General features: G+C 48.0%; 1 protein-coding gene across 1 annotated transcript in view; it reads left to right on the top strand.

Annotated features, from left to right (window-relative positions):
- SMG5 (SMG5 nonsense mediated mRNA decay factor) overlaps positions 1 to 21,627 on the top strand; it is a 37,453-nt gene extending 15,826 nt beyond the window's left edge. Inside the window, exons 9-22 of the mRNA XM_026717654.2 lie at positions 444 to 512; positions 1,830 to 2,038; positions 4,067 to 4,204; positions 5,485 to 6,207; positions 7,539 to 7,708; positions 8,303 to 8,378; positions 9,899 to 10,074; positions 10,786 to 10,944; positions 12,311 to 12,370; positions 14,815 to 14,974; positions 16,222 to 16,312; positions 18,145 to 18,219; positions 18,816 to 18,954; positions 20,505 to 21,627. Coding sequence (XP_026573439.1) covers positions 444 to 512; positions 1,830 to 2,038; positions 4,067 to 4,204; positions 5,485 to 6,207; positions 7,539 to 7,708; positions 8,303 to 8,378; positions 9,899 to 10,074; positions 10,786 to 10,944; positions 12,311 to 12,370; positions 14,815 to 14,974; positions 16,222 to 16,312; positions 18,145 to 18,219; positions 18,816 to 18,954; positions 20,505 to 20,588 — 2,329 coding nt within the window. The 3' untranslated portion in view covers positions 20,589 to 21,627. The remainder of the gene's footprint in view (positions 1 to 443; positions 513 to 1,829; positions 2,039 to 4,066; positions 4,205 to 5,484; positions 6,208 to 7,538; positions 7,709 to 8,302; positions 8,379 to 9,898; positions 10,075 to 10,785; positions 10,945 to 12,310; positions 12,371 to 14,814; positions 14,975 to 16,221; positions 16,313 to 18,144; positions 18,220 to 18,815; positions 18,955 to 20,504) is intronic.

Below are 21,627 nucleotides of genomic sequence, written 5' to 3'. Positions count from 1 at the left end.
GTTTGTTTGGCATAAAACAGTCCTTGTATGTGCAAAGGTGTACACTTAGTTCTGACAATTCATTTAGTGACCATTTACGACAGTGACTTGGGACCATTTTTCAATACTTTAACGACCATTGCAGCATTCCCATGGTCACTTGCTAATAATTCAGACACTTGGCAACTGGTTCATATTTATGACGAACTTCTGACAAGCAAAATCAATGGGGAAGCCAGATTAACAACCCTGCTACTAATTTAACAACTGCAGGGATCCGCTTAACCACTGTGGCAAGAAAGGTTGTTAAAACAGGACAAAACTCGCCAAGGTTTCCCTCCAGTCATTTTTTTTCCCTTGCCAAAAGTAAACGAATGAAAAATTCATGAAGTATGTCTGACTTGTATCAAAATCTACTAAATGCTCTCTTTCCCCACCCCTCCCCATTCTCTCCAATTTGGCAGGTGCAAAGACATTAAAAGGTTACTGGTGAGCTTCATGTATCTACAGAGCCTCTTTCAGCCAAAGAGTAGGTAAGTCTCCTCTGTGAAACCTTCTGATGGTGTAAATGCACCTATTTAAGAAAAATTTCACCGTGGCCTTTCCTTGGTGGGAGCACTAGGGCTGGTCTACTCCACAGGAGACTTCTGTGCCCCTGCATGGCATAACAGCTGCCACCCTAATAGCACAAGCCCTTAGACTTATATCCCGCTTCTCAGTGCTTTACAGCCCTCTCTAAGCGGTTTACAGAGTCAGCCTCTTGCCCCCAACAATCTGGGTCCTCATTTTACCGACCTGGAAAGGACGGAAGGCTGAATCAACCTTGAGCCTGGTGAGATTCAAACTGCCAAATTGCACTCAGCTGGCAGTCAGCAGAAGTAGCCTGCAGTACTGCACTCTTAACCACCGCACCGCCACGGCTCAATGAATTAGATACTATGCTATTAATGATACCCTGTGTCAGATCTGCCCCAGTCTGATCCCTTTGGGGAAGAAAAACTATCGACTCCTGTTTGGCTGAAGGAAGAAATACTTTTACTAACCAATCCGACATTGCCCAGGTGTTTTGGGAAACACGGGGGTGTTTAGCCTGATGATCTTGCAGTTGTAGGGGGTTGTGTGTGCGCTGTGGGCTCTTTGTTCAGATGCTGTGGGCCCCGTTTCAAGATTGTCTCCCCTGACAGATTCTGGAAATTGGCTTATTGTGACGTTGCCGTGAGGACCCTGTTTCAGGTTCTCACACCTTCCCCCATCTCTGTTAGGAATATAAGTCACCTAACAGCTATTTGGGTTGGACAATATATAAACCAGGATAGAAATTTTTTAAAACTGTATCTTTAAAAAATGTAATTGGGTGTAGTTTCTCAAACGGCCATAAGATGGAGCCAGAAACCAGGGTTATCTTAGTCTTAGTCTCAGAAGAGAGTGTGAGTGAGTCTCTGTTTCCTTCTGTTGGAGATAATTGCCATTTTTCCTAATTGACTGCTATTCCTGGATTTGATGTAAGTCTCGAACTGTTTTTGACACTGGACTTTGTTACTGGATTATCCCTGGACCGAAAACTGACTGATCTTACCTGTGAATGACTTTGGACTGCTTATTTTGAACTTTGCTTAAAAGTTTCTGGAAGTAAAAACCTACATTTACTGTACAGTGTATCTGTGTGCTGTGTGTGTATTATTCAACACTTCTCTCACTATGTCTCCCTGTATGCACTCATTCTTCTAAAGGGGAATTACCTCAACAGTCTCTCCCGAGCTGAGTTTCCTCCACAGTTGTGGCTGCCTCTTGGTTGCGACAAAAGCTTGGAGTTCCGCTCTTTCATCCTCTGCCTTTTTTCTCCCCTCAAGTTCTGCTGACTCGGAGCTGACCACCCTCTGCCAGTCAGTCCTGGAGGAATTGAACCTCTGCCTTTTCTACCTGCCCTCTTCACCCCACCCGACCTCCACTGCGGAGGAGGAGGAGGAGTGGGAGAACGGCTGCTCCTTCCTGCCGGACCTGCTCATCTTCCGCATGATCGTCATTTGCCTGATGAGCGTCCACAGCCTCAAGAGGGCAGGTAAGTGCCACACCTGGGCAGGTTCAGAGCTAGGAGGCTCCAGGTTCTATATTCCTATTTTCTGGGTTATACCATACAGACATTTTTCCTTCCACCCCCTCGGGTGTGGCTGTGAGTTTCCCTGGAGGCCTGCTTGTAGTGGGGTCTCTCCTGACTCCTCTGTATTACAGGTAGTTCTTGACTTACAACAGTTCAGTTAGTGACCACTGGCAATTTTTAGCACAAAGGCAACGTTTGACCTTTGGGTTCTTTCAAAGACCAAATTGAGTGCTTTGTTCCTTCCCCCTTTATTTCATCCTACCGAGCAAGCGAAAGAGGCTGTGATGACCTGGGGCATGGCACAAAGGCAACCCAGCCAGATAATAAGAAAGAGTTCCTTTATTAGCTCCAACTTTGCCCCCAATGTCCTGGTTACCTTCCAGTCTGGAGAAGAACTCTCCCAGGAACCTGCAACTGCCTTTGGCTGCAGATATTCTGATCCAAAACAGTGTAAACAGAAAACTTTAAACTATAAACCCAACAAAGCAAGATAAGGTAATAAATCCAGCAGGGCAAGCTAAGGAGTTCCAGAAGTGAAGTAACATGGCAGTAAATCCAACCAGTTGGGAGTCAACAGCAGCCAACATTAGATAAACTCAATGTTTGTTCCTGACAAACACCCCTCCCAACTGCTTCTCCTTTAAACTCCCTCCTCAGGCATACCTTGTGAAGGGAATCAGGGTCCTGCACGCCGTAGGATGAGGAGGGGTTGGGCCTTGGCCTGCCTCTGAATCCCCCCTACCTTGTTCTACCTCTCCCCTGCTCTGCCCAGCATGACTTTGCCCTTCCCCAGTTTCCTCCGCAGCCAACGGAGCTTCTCTCCTCGGACTCCAACGGGTGTATGACAGAGTCTCCTTCTTTCTCTCCTCCCCACCCCCTCTCTTGTCCCCCCCTCTCTCTTTTCTATCTTCTCCTTGTCTCTTTTCTAAGTTCTGAGCCCTAGGAAACAAGAAGTTATAGCAGCAGTGAGAAAAGGGACTTGTGACCGTTTTTTCACACTTACGATCATTGCTGCATCCCTACGGTCACGTGAACAAAATTCAAATGCTTGGCAACAGAGTCCTCTTTTATAACGGTTGCTGTGTCCCAGGGGGTCACGTGATGCCCTTTTGCGAAGCCAGATTCCCTTAACAACTGGGCTCTTAACGTAACAACTGCAGTGATTCACTTCACAAACGTGTCAAGCAAGGTCGTAAAATGGAGCAAAACTCACTCTGACAAATGTCTCTCTTAGCAAATAGAAATTTGGGCTCAGTTGTAGTTGTAAATTGAAGACTACCTGTGTTGCTAAAAGTGGCCAATGCAGCTCATAACAAGTAGAATCTGTCCATGGAGAGGCTCCGTCATCCAGGTGATGTGTGTCCCAAGGGTGCTTTTCCAAAATGCCAGTGGGCTTCCTTGGTTTTTTATTTCCTTGAAACATTTCACTTCTCATACAAGAAGCTTCTTCAGTTCTGACTTTGCTTTAGTCAGAACGGAAGAAACTTCTTGGATGAGAAGCAAAACATTTTCAGGGGGAAGAGAGAAAGAAGACTCATATATCAATATAAGATGAATTCAGTCCTTAAACTTACATCTAATCTATGAAGAAACTTATTTCTCCATCTTTTCCTATTTTTAGAATATAAAGGCATTTGAAAACTTTAGGTTAAGGAATGATTGTCCTTAACCTAAGGACAATAAATGTCTTTCTGCTGCGGTTTAGCTAACATGGGCAGCCAACCCCTGTTTGCACCGGCTGCTTGATAATAATAGTATTATTAATTGGTGTTAGTGTTTATTTCTTTTTAACTTTTTATATTTTAGCTGCTTATATGTAATAGTAAGCCTCCCAGAGTTACGATGGGTGACCAATACATTTTGTAAATAAATAAATGTTAAAGCAGAACATGGATTTTTATTGTTACTTTTTTTTAGTTTGGGCCTTGTGCGTTCTTTGTCTTTTCTGAATTCAGGAGTAACTCTGGCTGCTTCTCATTTTTTCTGCAGGCTCCAGACAGTACAGTGCAGCCATTGCATTCACCCTGGCCCTTTTTTCACACCTGATTAACCATGTCAACATCCGCCTCCAAGCCGAACTGGAAGAAGGAGAGAACCCAGTTCCAGCCTTCCAGAACGATGGCACCGGTAAGGACACACATTCCCTGGAGAGCTGTTCTTTGGGGGCAAAGCAGGTGGGGTCCAACAGGAGCCCCCTTCGTCCCAGCTCTTTAGGACCAGTGCATGGAGAATCAGCATATTGCCTAGTTGACTAACAGATTGTGTTTCTCAGTGCTAAAGGCAACCTATTTGTTTTAATTAGATGCCACCTTTATTATAATTTTTATAAACCACTCAAGGCAGCAAACATATCTACTACTCCTTCCTTCTATTTTCTGTACAATAGCAACCAGGTGAGGTGCATTGGGTTGAGACAGGATTGGCCCAAAGTCACCCAGCTGGCTTTCGTGCCTAAGGCAGGATTTGGAAGTCAAAACCTCCTAGTGATTGGCACAAACTTACCAAACCAACTTTCATGCCTAAGACAGGCACTGTTTTCTGGTGATTGGCCCACAGTCACACTATTGATTTTCATGCTTTGGGCACGACTAGAACTCAGAGTCTCCCTGTTTCTAGTAAAATTGGGAATTGCCCCTAATTTTACTTAAGTTTGACAGTAGTGAAAGGGAGTGGTTGTTTGAAAGAGACACAGGGGACTGGTTCAGGCGGTCCTATTTGGAGCCAGGCCGTGTGAAAAGTGGGTCATTGTGCATGCACACAAGAGAGAAGATAAGCCTTTGCGGCGGCGCTTGTGTGAGTGGAGCTGTGCGTGTGAAATGGGTCACCTTTCACGTGGCCTGGTTCCGAATGGGACACTGCCTGGACCACTCCCCTGTGTCTCTTTCAAACAAAAGAGAATGATCTCTCTCACCTGTTGCTACTTGTCTTGCCCTCGGGTGCTTTAGAGAATAGAATACAGAATAACAGAGTTGGAAGGGACCTTGGAGGTCTTCTAGTCCAACTTCCTGCTGAAGCAGGAGACCCGGGCAAATGGGCTGTCCAATCTCCTCTTAAAAACTCCCAGTGATGGAGCACCCACAACTTCCGGAGGGACTGTCTGGAGGGAAGTTGTTCCACTGATTGTCCTCCCTGTCAGGAAAATTCCTCCTTAGTTCTAGGTTGCTTCTCTCCTTGGTTAGTTTTCCTTTGGGAAGGCCAAGAGGGTGGGATGAATCTCACCCTGAGGGGAGTGAGACACCAGAGCAGGAAAGAGTCTTCTCCCTGGACCCCACCGGCCGGAGTCCTTGACCAATAGGGTCTGTAGCACGTCCCTTTCGCCAGAACATTTGATGGCTCGGTTCCTGGGTGCAGAGGTTCATTGTGTCTCCTGCGTTTTGAGCTGCAGCTGCCTTTGTCTATTCTTGCAGAGGGCCCAGAGGCCCAGGAGACGGCAAACTCCGTCGAGAGAGAAAGTGAAGCTGACTCGACTGGCCCCCAGCCCCCTGGGGAGCCACAGCAGAACGACAGCCAAAAGGGCAAAAAGTATTCGCGCCTCTCTTGCCTGCGCCGTCGCCGCCGGGCCCAGAAGCTGGACGAGAGTGACCTGAGCGAGGGCTTCGACTCAGATTCCAGTCCGGAGTCCACCAAAGCTAGTGGCGCCTCGGAGACGGGCTCCGAGAAGAGCGACGAAGAAGCCGAGGCGGCCTTTGACATGGAGTCTGATTCCGACATGAACAGCCAGGAATCCCGCTCGGATCTGGAAGACATGGAGGAAGAGGAGGCCGAGGCTGAAGGGGGCAATGGCCAGCCCCGGGGTGTCAAGAACGGGACCAGGGGAGCCCCAGACTTTTTGGCCAGTGAAGGGGGTCGGCTGCCAGACTTGAAAGGCCCTGGCCTCCCCAAGACTGACCCTCCAGAGCCTGTGGCCAACGGGCCAGGCTCCTTGGGCGGCAGTGAGGCCAGCATCGCTAGCAACCTGCAGGCCATGTCCACGCAGCTCTTCCAGACCAAGCGGTGCTTCCGGCTGGCCCCCACTTTCAGCAACGTCCTTCTGAAGCCGGGCTGTGGGCCGCCCGCTCCGAAGGAGGCAGCAGGAGATGGCAAGCCTTGCGTCAACGGGGACGTGGAGAGGTCCTTGGCACCTGAGCCAGGTGAGGGCTCGTTGGTTGGGGAAGACAGAGACGGAGGGGCGGGGAAAAGGGAAAGCTGGGTGTCAGGAATCCAGCAATCGCCGAATTAAATCATGATTCTTGACCCAAACTTCAAAGGATTCGTTAGAGGCCACTTACTGGCCCTGCGCTGTGTGAAGCCAACTCTGGCAGACATGATTTACAGTTCCCTGTGACCCCGTTTCCCTCCCTCCCCCTTGGGTGTGTCATAAATCAGATTCTGCAACTGAGCACGTTCACAGGCTCGGTGTCATCAATCACGTTCTCCAATTAAATATATTCAGGGCAAAAGCCTTGGTAGTTTAGTTACAGTCTTTTAAAGAGAAGAGTTGGAATATCTGTGGGCCATTTTCATGCCTGAAAAATGCTCGGAAAATGCCCCAGAAAATGCCCTAAAAACAGGCCATTTGTCAGGCCCAAAACAGCCTGAAAAACGGCCTGGAAAATGGCCAAAAACCCAGGCATGCACGCACCAGCCAGCTGGTCTTTGGTTTTCTGGCGCTTTGGCGCACACAGATGCACATGCGTTCTGGTTTGGGTGCTTGGTGCCGAAAAGGTTCACCATCACTGGACTATGGGATTAGAATCCAAATACAGGTAGTCCTCAACTTACGACCGTAACTTGAGCCCAAACCTTCTGTTGCTAAGGGAGACATTTGTTAAGGGAGTTTAGCCTCATTTTATGACCATTTTGTTGTGAAGTGAATCACTGCAGTGAAGTTACAAACACGGTTCTCAAGGGAACCCGGCTTTTCCCCACTGCCTGTCGGAAGGTTGCAAAAGGGGGTCACGTGACCTGGGGCCTCAGAATGGCCCTCAGTGCGAGTCAGCTGCCAAGGATTTGAATTCCGCTTCCAAACTGCTGCACTGCTCTTCCAGATTTCCCTCCCCCCCCCCTTTTTTTTAGTATGGCAACTCCTAAAACAGGCCTGGTCTGAAATGGTCTGAATGGTCTGAAAAACGGCCTGAAAACACCCCAGAAAATGCCACAAGAATGCCCTAGAAAATGGTGCAAAAATGGCCTGGAAAAGGCCCGAAAAATGGTCCATTTTTTGGCCAATTTTCAGGCCCTTTTCCAGTGCTCTGGTGCCCGCGAAGACCAGCTTGCCGGTGTGCATAAAACCAGAACAGCTGGCGATGGCGCACATGTCCACTGAGGGGGCTCTGCTTGTCACCTCTGGCACACATGCCATCGGTTCGCCGTCACAGCCATAGTTCCTTGGCCACGCTCCTTTCCAGCCCTACAATTCTTTGCCCTTTGCTAACTTCTCCAATCTCTTTGAGTTTTAACAATACGTTTCCCTGGTCTTAAGATGATGTTTCCGAGTCAGAAGAAAGCATCTCCAGCAGCAGATCCTGCAGGAACGAGCGCTCTCTCCAAGAGAAACTGGAAATTATAAGTGGCGAAGGATTGCTGCCCACTGTCAAGGTGTTCCTGGACTGGCTGAGAACGAACACCGACCTCATCATCATGTGCGCGCAGGTGAGTAGGTCTTGGCTCCTGCAGAAGCCTCTCTTCCCTTCTCTTTTGCCGCCTTGGGTTTCTAATGTCCCAAAGGTGCTTTTTCAGGAGGCCACTGGACCTCCTGGTTTTTCCTTGAAGACATTTCGCTTTCTCATCCAAGAAGCTTCTTCAGCTCTGACTGGATGGTCACTTGGAGGACACTTGGAAGTTTATCTGTATCCTCAAGGTCACCTGAGTGGTGCTCCTGATTCCTGTAGTCTGCATTTTTCCCTCTGGAAATCCATTCGTACTCCCTCATCCTTCAAAGGGTGTCCATCCAAAATTGTTCTCTGGTTGGGTCAGGAAATGTCTGCAAGAAAACCACAAAGTTCAGAGAGCCCCAATGATGCCACTGTCTTATATCACAGCTGATTTAAATCTCCCTCCCGCTCCATACCTTTTGTGCTTTCTCTCTCTTTATGGAGCAGCTCTGGGTGAAAAGCCACACTATTTGGGCCCTGAAGGATCTCCCACTTTATCCTCCCAATAATTTGATGCCCTGGCTGAGGAAGAAGAAAAGATATCTTCAGATGTTCAAACTTCCCTATTGTTTCCCACTTTCTCTCCTTGCAGAGTTCCCAGAGTTTATGGAATCGACTTTCAGTCCTCCTAAACCTGCTTCCTTCAGCCGGAGACCTGCAAGATTCTGGTACACTTCTATGAAACTCTTTTCTTTCATTATTCCCCCCCCCCGCCCTCCCCAATTCTGAATATGCATTACTTGTGTGGTTCAGCCTTCACTGTTTGCTGAATGGTTTTATACTTCCCCTTATGGTCCAATTCTCCAGATTGGTTCATTGGCACAAGCAGGAAAGTTTTGTTTCATTTTGCCCCTTCCGGCAGCCTCTCTTGCAAGACCACTCAGCAGTTAACATTTTAAAGCCTCTCTGGTGGCAGAGGTTGGTCAGAAGGAGCCCTTCTTCCCTTCATGTTTGTGGAGATTCTCAGTCAGCCAGCTCATAGTTGTCTCAAAGGGGCTTTTTCAAAAGGCAACTGGGTTCTTGTTTCCCTGAGGAAGAAGACGTTTTCCTTCTCACCCAAGAAGCTTCATCAGTCATACCCCAGAACTGATGAAGCTTCTGGGTCCACCCATCTCCCTCAGAGTGAGTCTGGACGGTGTACAAATAGACATTAAAAAAGCTATACAGGTGATTCCAGGATTATCGTCACAATTGGCCCTAAAATTTATGTTGCTAAGCAAGTTAGTTATTAACAGCAATAGCCCTTAGACTTATATCCCGCTTCACAGTGCATTACAGCCGTCTCTAAACGGTTTACAGAGTCAGCCTATTTGCCCCCAACAATCTGGGTCCCCATTTTACACACCTTAGAAGGACAGAAGGATGAGACAACCTTGAGCTGGTCAGGATCAAACTGTTGGCAGTGTGCAGAGTTAATCTGTAGTACTGCATTCTGGAAGGAAGGAAGGAAGGAAGGAAAGGAAGGAAGGAAGGAAGGAAGGAAGGAAGGAATGAAGGAAGGAAAATAGCAATAGCCCTTAGACTTATATACCGCTTCACAGTGCTTTACAGCCCTCTCTAAGCAGTTTACAGCCTCTTGCCCCCAACAATCTGGGTCCTCATTTTACCAACCTCAGAAGGACGGAAGTCTGAGTCAACCTTGAGCCTGGTGAGATTCCAACTGTCAAATTGCAGTCAGCCAACAGTCAACAGAAATAACATGCAGTACCGCACTCTAACCACTGTGCCACTGTGGCTCATGTCCACTCATTAAGTGAGTTTTGCTGCATTTTATGACCCCTCTTGCCACAGTTGTTAAGTGAATCACTGCAGCTGTTAAATTACTAACATGGTTATTAAGTGAATCTGGCCTTCCCCTTGACTTTGCTTGTCAGGTCACAAAAAGGGAATCACATGACCATGGGACACTGCCACCATCATAAATGTGAGTCAGTTGCCAAACATCCGAATGGTAAATCACATGACCATGGGGATGCTGCCACGGTTGCAAGTGTGAAGAATAGTCAAAATCCAGCAACTTTGAATGGTCACTAAATGAACTGTTGTAAGTCGAGGACTACCTGTATATAAATATTATAACAAAATAGAATAAAACTATAAAAATTCAGAATTAAAAAGGGCCCATGAGAGGCTTCAGGTCTTTCCTCCCTCTGGGCTCTGTCGGTGATTGTCTCCCTTCTTGCTGCAGGCTTGTTCCTCTCCAGTGAAGTGAAGAGCATGTTGTCGGGCTGCGAACTTCCTGACTTGAACACTTGCTTGCTCCTGCCAGAAGACGTGGCCCTCCGCAACCTGCCCCCTTTGAAGAGCGCGCACAAGAGGTTTAACTTTGAGCAGGACCGGCCTGTCCTTACCGAAGTGGAGGAGGTGATGGAGATTTCCCTGCCTCCCCCCCCCCTTTTTTTTTACAAAAAATTAAGAAAAAAAGATTGCAAAAGTTGGATTTGGGTTGAGTTGAGGATTATAATGATAATAGCACTTGGACTTTATATACCGATTTTTACAGAGTCAGCCTCTTGCCCCCAACAATCTGGATCCTCATTTTACCGACCTCAGAAGGATGGAAGGCTGAGTCAACCTTGTGCCTGTCAGGATTGAACTGTTAGCAGTTGGCAGAATTAGCCTGCAATACTGCATTCTAACCACTGGGAGGGAAGGAAGGAAGGAAGGAAAGAAAGAAAGAACAGCAATAACTCTTTGACTTACTGTATATACCACTTCACAGTGCTTTACAGCCCTCTAAGTGGTTCACAGAGTCAGTCTCCATTTATCTAATCTCTATTATATCTCGCTGTCTAATCTATCTATCTACCTACCTACCTACCTACCTACCTATATCTATCTAATCTCTATTATATCTCTGTGTCTAGCCTTCCTACCTACCTATCCACCTACCTATCCACCTACCTATCTATGATTGCAATGGGCAGTTTGAGGTCCAGTTGGGCTGAGCCAGTTACTTCCACCCACCCACAATCCATCCATTCCCGCCCCCAACACAGCTAGCCTTCTCCTTGACTTGACTTCTCCTGGGTGCTACCCCTGCCCTAAAGATGCCCCCTCTCCTCTTCCCCGCAGTCCGTGGTTCGCATCTGCTGCATCCGAAGCTTCGGCCATTTCATCACCCGCCTGCAAGGCAGCATCCTGCAGTACAACTCCGAAGTGGGCATCTTCATCAGCATCGCACAGTCAGAGCAGGATGGCCTGCTGCAGCAGGCCCAGGCGCAGTTCCGCATGGTGAGCCCGGGAGGGGTGGGTGGGTGGGAACCAAGGCTGGGTTGGGTGCTAATGTGGGAAGAAGAAGAATCAGCTGACTGGTGCTCCATCTACCCTGTAACTAGTCACAACCATTGGTAGTCATCTTCTGTTCTTCTTTACTTCCTCTTTTAACTGCTTTGGGTTGGTTCAATTCCCTCTCTGAAAAAACGATTGATTTTTAAAAAGCATCTCTTTGGGGTTTGTGAAAAGCTTGGAAACTATGGGGTGTTTGTTGAAATTGAGAGGGGTGATAGCAATAGCACCTAGACTTACATACCGCTTCACAATGCTTCACAGTCCTCTTCAAGCAGTTTAGATCTTGGTCAGATTTGAACTGTTGGCAGTGTGCAGAGTTAGCCTGCACTACTAATCACTGGGGAGGGAGGGAGGGAGGGAAGGAAGGAAGAAAGAGAAGGGAAGGAAGGAAGGACACTTAGACCTATATACTGCTTCACAGTGCTTCACAGCCCTCTCTAAGTGGTTTAGACCTTGAACTGTTGGCAGTGTGCAGAGTTAGTCTGCACTATTAATTAGAAGAAAGGACATTTAGACTTATGTACTGCTTTCTAGTGCTTTCCCGACCTCTCTAAGCGGTTTACAGAAGAAGGAAGGACGGAGGGAGGGAGGGGTGGAAGGAAGGGCAATAGCAATAGCCCTTAGACTTCTATACCGTTTCACAGTGCCTTTCCAGCCCTCTCTAAGTGGTTTACAGTGTCAGCTTCTTGCCCCCAACAGTCTGGGTCCTCATTTTACCCACCTCAGAAGGACAGAAGGCTGAGTCAACCTTGAGCTTGGGAATGGGAAGAATTTTTGAAAAGGGTCAAAGAAATCCCTTGGAAAATTAAAATTAAAAACAGAATCTGCATGGCTGCAGAGAAGGAAATCTACCTTTTTGATTGACAAGAATTGGGGTGGGTGGCTGATACTTAGTGCATTATCAACACGTCCATCTGCAAATATCGGGTTCCACTCAGTTTCTTATGTCATCAATGAAACTAGTATATATAGGGCTATAGCAAGACTCAGCCCCTGATATCTTCTTTCTGAATCATAAAAAAAAAATTTTTTTTGCACTTTTAAATATTTAAAAAGTTTTCTCGGTCCTTCAAAAGCTTTGCTATGTGGGCAGCATGACTTACAAAAAAACCCAACCCCAACTACATTATCCGGTATCTGTCAGAGAATGAGGCATGATATGAATTCATGCTTCGTCATTGGAGTTTTTGGAAGCCGTATCCTAAAAAGGATTGTCCTTAGAGATGCATCTGGGAAATGGGGAGGTTATAGTTTAAAAAGCAGGTTAACTTGGTGTGCCCCCCCCCCCCTTTCTCTCTTTCCCTCCTAGGCTGCCGAGGAAGCCCGACGGAACCGGCTGATGCGTGACATGGCCCAGCTTCGACTGCAGGTACAGGAGAGGAAGGAGGTTGGGGCTGCTGCACGTCTTGTCTAAATCGGAGGTCCACTCAGATCCATCTTCCTGGTTTTTTTTTTTTTATAAATATCAACCTCTTGCTCCCAATGATCTGGGTCCTCATTTTATCGACCTTGGAAGGATGGAAGGCGGAGTCAATCTTGAGTCCTGTCAGGATCGAACTCCTGGCTGAAGGCAGAGTTAGCCCCAATGCTGCATTTTAACCACTGTCAGGAAGAAAGGAAGGAGTTAAGGGAAGGGGAGGGAGGGAGGGAGGGAAGGAAGGAAGGAAGGAAGGAGCAGCAATAGTACTTAGACTTCTATACTGCTTCACAGTGCTTTCCAGCCCTCTCTAGGTGCTTTACAGAGTCAGCCTGTTGCCCGCAACAATCTGGTCCTCATTTTACCTACCTTGGAAGGACGGAAGACTGAGTCAACCTGGAGCTGGTCAGGATCGAACTCCTGGAAGTTGGCAGAGTTAGTCTGCAATTCTACATTCTGACAACTGGGAAGGATGGAAGGAAGGAAGAAAAGGGAGGAAGGAAGGAAGGAGCACTTAGACTTCTATACCGCTTCACAGTGCTTTACAGCCCTCTCTAAGTGGTTTACAGAGTCAGCCTATTTTCCCCCAGCAATCTGGGTCCTCATTTTACCGACCTGGGAAGGACGGAAGGCTGAATTGACCTTGAGTCCTGTCAGGAACTCCTGGCTGTGGGCAGAGTTTGCCTTCAATACAAGTAGTTCTCGGGTTACCACAATTCATTTAGTGACAGTGGCACTATAGAAGGTGATTTATGAGTTTTTCACATTTATGACCGTTGTAGCATCCCCATGGTCATATGATCCAAACTCTTGGCAACTGATTCACATTTATGATGGTTGCAGGATCCTGGGGTCATGTGATCCTCTTTTTTGACCTTCCTGACAATCCAAGTCAATGGAGAAGGCCAGATTCACTTAACAACCATGTTCCTTAACAACTGTGTTACCTTCTGACAAGGAAAGTCAACGGGGAAGCCAGATCTATTTTGAACAGCTGTATTCCTAACTGAACAGCTACAGTGATTCACTTAATCACGGTGGCAAAAAAGGTTGCAAAATAGGGCAAAATTCCCTTAACAACTGTCTCGCTTAGCAACAGGAATTTTGGGCTCAGTTGTGGTGGTAAGTCAAGGATTACCTGTACTGCACCACCTGGCTCATACATCCATGTAATAACAAACCCGGGGGATGAAGCACATAGCAAAGCAGAGCCACAAAGAATCCTCTTTGCGATGACCCAAAGTACTGTGGCCCAAAGGCAACACAGTCAGACAATCAGTAGGAGTCTCTTTATTAGCTCCAACTTTGCCCCCAATGTCCAGGTTACCTTCTGGCTGGAGAAGAACTCTCCCAGAACAGCCTTTGGCTGCAGAGAATCAAATCCACAATGTGGTCAACAAAAACTGTAACTATAAGTCCAATCAAGGCAAAATGAGGTAATCAGTTTGGCAGGGCAGGAGCAAGAATTCCAGACTTGAAGGCACGGCAGTAATTCAACACAGTTGGGAAGACACCAGGAACACAGATAACTAAAGTCAACACAAGATAAACTCACGTTTGCTCCCAGTATGCATTTCTCTCAAACTCTCTTCCCAGCTGTAGCTAATGAAGGGAATCAGGGCCCTTTCCTCCCCCATAAGCCACGCAACCCACGTTGCTCTCTTCTCCGTTCCTCCCTGCGTGCCCTAGGATGAAGAGGGGGTGGGCCTGGGTCTTCTTCTGAACTCCTCCTCCCTTGTTCTACACCTCTCTTGCTCTGCCCAGCCAGACTTTGCCCTTCCCCAGTTTCCTCCACAGCCAACGGAGCCACACGCCCACTCCCTGTCAGCTGTTCATCTTCCTCTTCGGTTTCAGACTCCAACAGGGGCATGACACTCTTTGCCCTGAATCAAATATTGCAATATTCCAGTTTCCATTCATCGCAAAATGCCGGTATTTACTATATTAATTCTGAGTGAGGAACAGTAGTGGGATCCTACCTTAGTCGCTACCAGTTCAGTGGGTGATCGCACATGCGCGCGTGCGCCCTTAACAACCCAATCAGCTGAGAGGATGAAGAAAGGAAAAGCTAGGAGTGACCCTCCCATGCGCTTTTCAGACTTGTATCCTCTCAGCTGATTGTGGGAGGTTTTTTTTTTCTCCTCTCAGCTGATCAGAGGAACAGGTAGTGATTTTTACTACTGAACCAGGCCGAACCGGTAGCATACCACCACCGGTGAGGAATTGTGGTCCTCCCAACTAAATAGCTGGCGAGTTGTGTATGTTTGCATGAAATAACTTTATGCCTTCATCGCTGCTTTTCATCTACTGAGTTGCAAGGAGACAACTTGCCACTCCTCCAAGCTTCTTCTCTAAAGATTCTTGTTTCCATTTTTTCCCCGCCTTCCCCCAAACAGCTGGAGGTGTCCCAGCTGGAAGGCAGTCTCCAGCAGCCCAAGGCTCAGTGTGTGATGTCCCCTTACCTGGTCCCGGACACCCAGGCCCTCTGCCAGCACCTCAGCCCCATCAGGCAACTGGCCGCCAGCGGGAGGTTCATTGTCATCATCCCACGGACAGGTAAGCAGAATGCAGGTAGAGCTGAAGCAGAAGGAATCCCTTCCGGCGCAGTCCTAGTAGATTTGGCCAAGGGAAGTTTCTCTGTACCTGTTGTGGCCCACTGGCAGCTGATGAAGATGGCAGCAGAGTCAGACAGTAGTGAGGAGGTTGAGGAGGAACCTGGGCCGGGCCTGGAGGCTGAGGAAGGCCTGGAGAGGGCTCTGCATCAGAGCCGGGCCAGGGCAGACTGGCAGTCATCAGCTGCCTTCAGACTCAGACAGCAGTGAGGCGAGGGAGCTTCTGGAACCACTTCCCAGCCTGCGCATGCACAGGGCTACCAGAAGACAAGAACAATTGAGGAAGCAGGGTCAACTCAGGAGTAAGGCCACACCTCGGAGATGACTAGCCCCTCTCCTGGGACATAAAAGAGGAGCGGACGGGATGTGAGCTTTTGCAGGAAGCAATTAGTTCGTCTGGTCAGTTCATGCTTTGAAAAGTTCTGTTTGTATCCAATTTGGCCTTGCCCCGCATCTGGCAATTAGTTCTCTGGCCGCATTCCAAGTGCAGTAAGGTAGGTGTCTAAACATTCCCCTGAAAGACTGTTTGTGAAGCCTTGCAGGCTGTGAATGAACATAATTCACAGCCATGGAAATAAAAGAGGTTTTGTCGGGGATTAAGATTGTGTTCTATGATTTCTAAGGAAGCCTAGTGTCAGGACTCCCCCATTCAGATCATAAGTCTCTAGCCACATCCCTCAGAGTAAAAAAGATTGATTTATTAGGAGTTGACATGTCGGCGTTTCCTGGTTGCAGCCGACTCTGACACATCATTCATTTCCCCCTTGACCCTAGTCTTCCCCCCACCCCCTTGGATATATATTCTCCAATTAGACACAACCATAGCCCAGAGTCATCAACCAAGCTCTCCAGTAATAAACTTGCACGCCAACAGCTTTGGTTGCCAAAGCGGTTATCTGAAGCATTTAAGGAATGCACTGCTTTCCCCCACTCCCATTTTGCTGCCAACTAAAAAGACCAAATAAGTATTTTTTAGTTGACACCTAGGTCAGCACAGTACCTCATCATGCCTGCCTGGAAGGGAAGAGGAAGGAAGGCATATGGAGATGTTGGGCCAGAGGAGATGTGGCTTTAGGAAGATTTCCGAGTCCCCTTGGGACTCTGGAGGTTGCGGGGGGGAAGTGGGCTGCCTGCTCTACGACCTACTGCTGTTAAAGGGGAAATAACAAGAATGTTTGGCTCTTGTTTTAGTCATTGATGGCTTAGATTTCCTGAAGAAGGAGAATGCAGGAGCTCGGGACAGCATCCGATACTTAGAAGCAGAATTTAAAAAGGGAAACAGGTAAGTTGTCCTGTCCCTTGTCCTGCTTTTTCCTCCATATATTCATCGGAGGGTGGGATCATTCCAGATGTCAAATTACAGTCTCACTTAAACATTTTAAGAGCTTCTGTGGCACAGTGGTTAGAGTGCAGTATTGCAGGCTCCTTCTGCTGACTGCCAGCTGACTGCAACTTGGCAGTTCAAATCTCACCAGGCTCAAGGTTGACTCAGCCTTCCGTCCTTCCGAGGTCAGTAAGATGAGGACCAAGATTGTTGGGGGCAAGAAGCTGACTCTGTACACCACTTAGAGACACTGTGAAGTGGTATATAAGTCTAAGGGCTATTGCTATTCTTCCTTCCTTCCCTTCCCTTCCTTTCCTTCCCCTTCCTTCCTTCCTTCCTTCCTTCCTTCCTTCCTTCACTGTGAAGCTGAATATATGTCTAAGTGCTATTATTATTCCTTCCTTCCCTTTTCTTTCTTTCTTTCTTTCTTTCTTTCTTTCTTTCTTTCTTTCTTTCTTTCTTTCTTTCCTTCCTTCCTTCCTTCCTTCCTTCCTTCCTTCCTTCCTTCCTTCCTTTCTTTCTCTCTCTCTCTCTTCCTTCTTTCCTTCCCTCCTTCCCCTTCCCTTCCCTCCCCTCCTTTCCTTTCCTTTCCTTCCCCTTCCCTATCCCCCCTCCCTCCCTCCCTCCCTTTCTTCCTTGTCTGTGAAGTGGCATATAAGTCTAAGTGCTATTGCTATTTTGGATGAACTACATTCCTATAGAAGAAAACTCAAAGACAAAATGTAAAACAAGCTGCTTGTTATTTTTTTTCATTGATCAGAAGGTGGTTTTTTGCTAAGGGGTAACTATTCAAACTACAGGGAGTCCTCAACTTACAACGGTTCATTTAGTGACCCTTCAAAGTTACAACAACAACACTGAAAAAAGCGACTTGCGACCATTTTCCACACAACCATTGCCGCCTCCCCTTGGTTGTGTGATCAAAATTCAGATGCTTGGAAACAGACTCATATATACGACAGTTACTGTGTCCCGGAGTCACGTTTGCAACTTCTGATGAACAGTCAATGAGTTCACTTAACAACTGCAGTGATTCACTTAACTATGGCAAGAAAGGTCATAAAATGGGACAATGTGCACTTAACTGTCTCGCTTAGCAACAGAAATATTGGACTCATTTTTGGTCGAAGACAAGGACTACCTATACCCAGGGAGAATGGCCATAGGAATTAGTTTTTTGGGGAGGGGAAAGACAAGCCACATTCCAAAAGCTGGAAGCAGCCTTATTACTGTTAATTTTTAAAAATGTGTACCAAAACCATCCCTTTTGGGCTGATATTTCTCCTAGAGGCTGAAACTCTATTCTAAAGTCGTTTGCTGCATCTGTTGTGGCGACGTTGTCCTTATGTTTAGAGTGAGGGGACGCGGTAGCTCAGGAGTTAAAGATGCTGAGCTTGTTGATCAGAAAGGTCGGCCATTCGGCTGTTCAAATCCCTAGCGCCACGTCACGGAGTGAGCTCCCGTTCCTTGTCCCAGCTTCTGCCAACCTCGCGGTTCAAAAGGACATTAAAAAAATGCAAGTAGAAAAATAGGGACCCCTTTGATGGGAAGGTCACAGCGTTCCATATGTCTTTGAAGGTGTTGAGTCCTGCCAGCCACATGACCATAGAGACGTCTTCGGACAGTGCTGGCTCTTCGGCTTTGTCACGGAGACGAGCACTGCCCCCTAGAGCCAGAAACGACTAGCGCGGATGTGCCAGGGGAACCTTTACCTTTATATTTAGAGTAGGGTCATCACGACTTAGGAATGTTAGTAATATTCTTCTTCTCTCCTGTGCTCTTCTCTCCAGGTACATTCGCTGTCAGAAAGAAGTCGGAAAAAGTTTTGAAAGGCATAAGCTGAAGAGACAAGATTTAGATGCTTGGTAAGCCTGTGAGCTTAATCCCTTAAGGGGCTGTGGCCTGTTTGGAACTGGGTCATGCAAGCCATTGGGCAGCGCACGCATGTATGCATACAGCTCAACTGGCACTTAACTCGGACTGTTGAAACTTACAACGGCACTGAAAAAAGGGACTTGTGGCTGTTTCTCACACTTAATGGCCATTGCAGACTCCCCGTGGTCCCCCGATCAAACTTCAGACACTTGGCAACCGATTCGTATTTACAACGGTCGCGCCATCCTGGGAGGGGGGGTCACCTGATCCCTTTTTGTGACCTTTCCTGACCAGCAAAATCAATGGGAGAGCCAGATTCGCTTAACAATTAACTTAACGGCTGCAATGATTCGCTGAACAACTGGGGCAAGAAAAGTCATAAAACAAGGCAAAACTCCTTTCACAAGTTGTCTCACTTGGCAACACAAGTGTTGGGCTCGATGGTGGGTCGTAACTGAAAGACTACCTGTACCTGGTGTGCTTTTGCCAACCAGATTCTCTCTCTCTCTCTCTCTCTCTCTCTCTCTCTCTCTCTCTCCTGCTGCTGCCTTGTTTCAACATCTTGTCCTTCATCCTCCCTTCCCAGGAACCTCTATAAGATCTTGGACAGCTGTAAGCAGCTGACCGCCTCTCAGGGAGGCAGCGAAGACGACACGGCTGGCATGGTGACTGTCATCACCGGCTTCCAACTCCAGGACCCCAGCAAACTTTCTGCTCCCATGCAGGTAGGTGTCTGGCATAGAATAGAATAACAGAGAGTTGGAAGGGACCTTGGAGGTCTTCTAGTCCAACCCCCTGCTCAGGCAGGAAACCCTAGACCAGGGGCGTCAACTCTTACTTCATTGAGGGCTACATCAGGGTTGTGTTTGACCTGGTGGGGTAGGGGGCATGGCCGGGGACGAGGCCAGGTCGATGTCACTCGTGTTGATGGGGGGCACCTGTGGTGGCCAAGTGCTAAGGTAGGACTTCCCTCAGACCCCTCCCCCCATAATCCTTTCCTTCCCTCCCTCCCTTCCTTCCTTCTCTTCTTTTTCCTTCCCTCCTTCTCTTTTCTTCTTCCTTCCCCTCTTCTTTTTTCTTTCCCTCTTCATTCTCTTTTCTTCTTCCTTCTCTTCTTCTTTCCCTCTTTTTGCTTCCTTGCTCTCTTCCCATCTTTCCTTCTTTGTCTGTCCTCTTCCCCTGTCTCCTTTCCTGTCTCTTCTTGGATGCTCAAATACAAAAGGGAAAGAAAAACTTCTCCTTTTGTTTTGTTTTTAGTTTGTTTTGCTAGCCCTCTGCCAGCGAAAATGGAGTCCAAGGGAAGTCGCACACACCCTCCCCCAGGCCCCATTTCTGCTGGCAGAGGCACCGCCGGCACTCCTTTGCTCTTTCCAGGGCAACCCGACGGGCCAGATCTAAGCACGCCACAGGCCAGCTGCAGCCCGCGGGCCTTGTGTTTGACATCCCATCCCTAGACTTTCCTTTCTATGAAGGACAAATAAAAACAAACTTTTTAAAATAACGATGGTCTTCCCCGTTGCCACTACCGCTTCCCACGAATGCCTTGTTGGAAAGTCAAGAAGATTTAAAATTTTTAAAGATTTAAAATTTAAGACAACTTATATAGCTGCCCGGCTCGCTCTTGAGTGACTGCAGGCGGTTTACTGGGATCAAATCCCCATACAATAAAAAAACCAAGTTATAAAAGAAATTAAAAAGCAATAACACCCTTTGTCAACTCATAAAACATTCCTATGCCTGTTTTAGTGGTTGCCATTAAAAAAAAGGGCGGGGTGAGGAAGGAAATGTGGAAGAGCAATGCAGCATTCCAACTGTTATCTTTAAAAGATTGTAACTAAACTACCAGAGCTTTTGCCGTGAATATATTTAATTGGAGAACGTGAAGGATGACACCCAGTCTGAATGGGCTCATTTGGAGAATCTGATTTATGACACACCCAGGGGGGATGGGGGGAAACAGGGTCACGGGACTGTAAATTACGTCTGCCAGAGTTGGCTTCACACAGAGCAGGGCCTGTAGGTCGCCTCTAATTAATCCTTTGAAGTTTTTTGAAGTTTGGCTTGAGAATCATGATTTAATGAGGGCGATTGCTGGATTCCTGACACCCTTCTAACTAGGAAGATTAACAATTTCCGTAGGCCAGCAATAGCAGTGGATTCCAGCCCAGGGCAAGGGGTTGGGCTAGATGAGCTGTGGGGCCTTGAAGGTAGCCGAGCTACAAGGCTGGGTCCTTCTCTGCCCGCTCACTGGAACCCTTTCCTCTCCTCTCCTCAGTCCGCAATCCAAGCAGCGGCCAGCGCCAGCATTGAGATCCAAAATGTCGTGGAGTTTTACAAGCAGTGGAAGGAGATGGGCTGAGCCCCCTCGGGTATCCCCAGGTTGGTTGAAGCTCCGTCTGCCCGTCTCTGGACGCACCGCATCGGAACGCAAGAACGTCACATCGCAGGCGCTAACCTTGGACACGACGCAATCGCGGCGGCAACCCACCAAATGAAACCCGAGCCACCGGGGGTGTGTGTGCGCCAAACACCCAGGCGCGGGGGCACACACACACACAACATGAACGCAAACTGCTCCGCCATCACCTCCCCTCCCCGCAGAGGAGGTGGCGCACGTGGGGACATCGCAGCCCCTCTGGGGGAAGAGAGGCGCACCTTGGCCGTGCCCCGGAGAGACAGTGGCGGGCGGGAGGGGGGGCTCCATTCTGACGCTCGCTCGGTTTCTCGTCAGAAAGGCGCTGCCAGCTCGGCTTAATGAAACAAAAAAAAAAAGGAAAATGCCCTTGATTTTTGCCCCCTCCTGTCTCCTCACTGCAGGAAGAAACCTCCCCAAGGGGGCCTGCGTGATCCTGGCGGGAATCGACCAGGATCACCAGAGGAGGCTCTTTTGGAAACCGGCGGTGGGGGAAAGGGGCACGCTCTCCTCTTCGTTTTTAACTTAAATGTTCCTTTTTCCCCTAGTCCCCTTTTATTGTGTTTCTCAAGCGAAATTGACTCTCTTTTGGCAGGGAGGGGGCTGCCCTCGTTCCAGGGCGAGACAAAGGGAGGCTGGTGTGCCAGTCGGACTCCGAAACCTTGGAAGGATGGCCAAGAGTAGCACGGGACCTGGGAAAAAGTTTTAGGACGGAAGATGCTTATTTCCTGGCCCTGTTTCTCTTTCTCTACCTTTTTAAAAAAAACAAAAAACCCCATTCTTTCCCCTTTTCCTCCTCCGCAGCCCCGGGGCCTTTGCATGCTGTCTGTCCCACTCCCCATCCACCCCGCCCCACCCTTTCCTGGATGCAAGGGGGTGAGTAACCCTTGCAAAGGGGAAAAGCCAGCCAGCCTCTTTGTGTCATTTCCTGGAGAATGGGAAAGGGGCTTTCTAGATAAAAAGGGAGGGAAATTCCAATTTTTTT

Source organism: Pseudonaja textilis, chromosome 16 (genome assembly GCF_049901715.1).
Source record: "Pseudonaja textilis isolate UNSWEBS1 chromosome 16, rPseTex1.2, whole genome shotgun sequence".
NCBI classification, from domain to species: Eukaryota; Metazoa; Chordata; class Lepidosauria; order Squamata; family Elapidae; genus Pseudonaja; species Pseudonaja textilis.
Note: the sequence above shows the minus strand (reverse complement) of the source record. Positions and strands in the feature narration are given on the sequence as shown.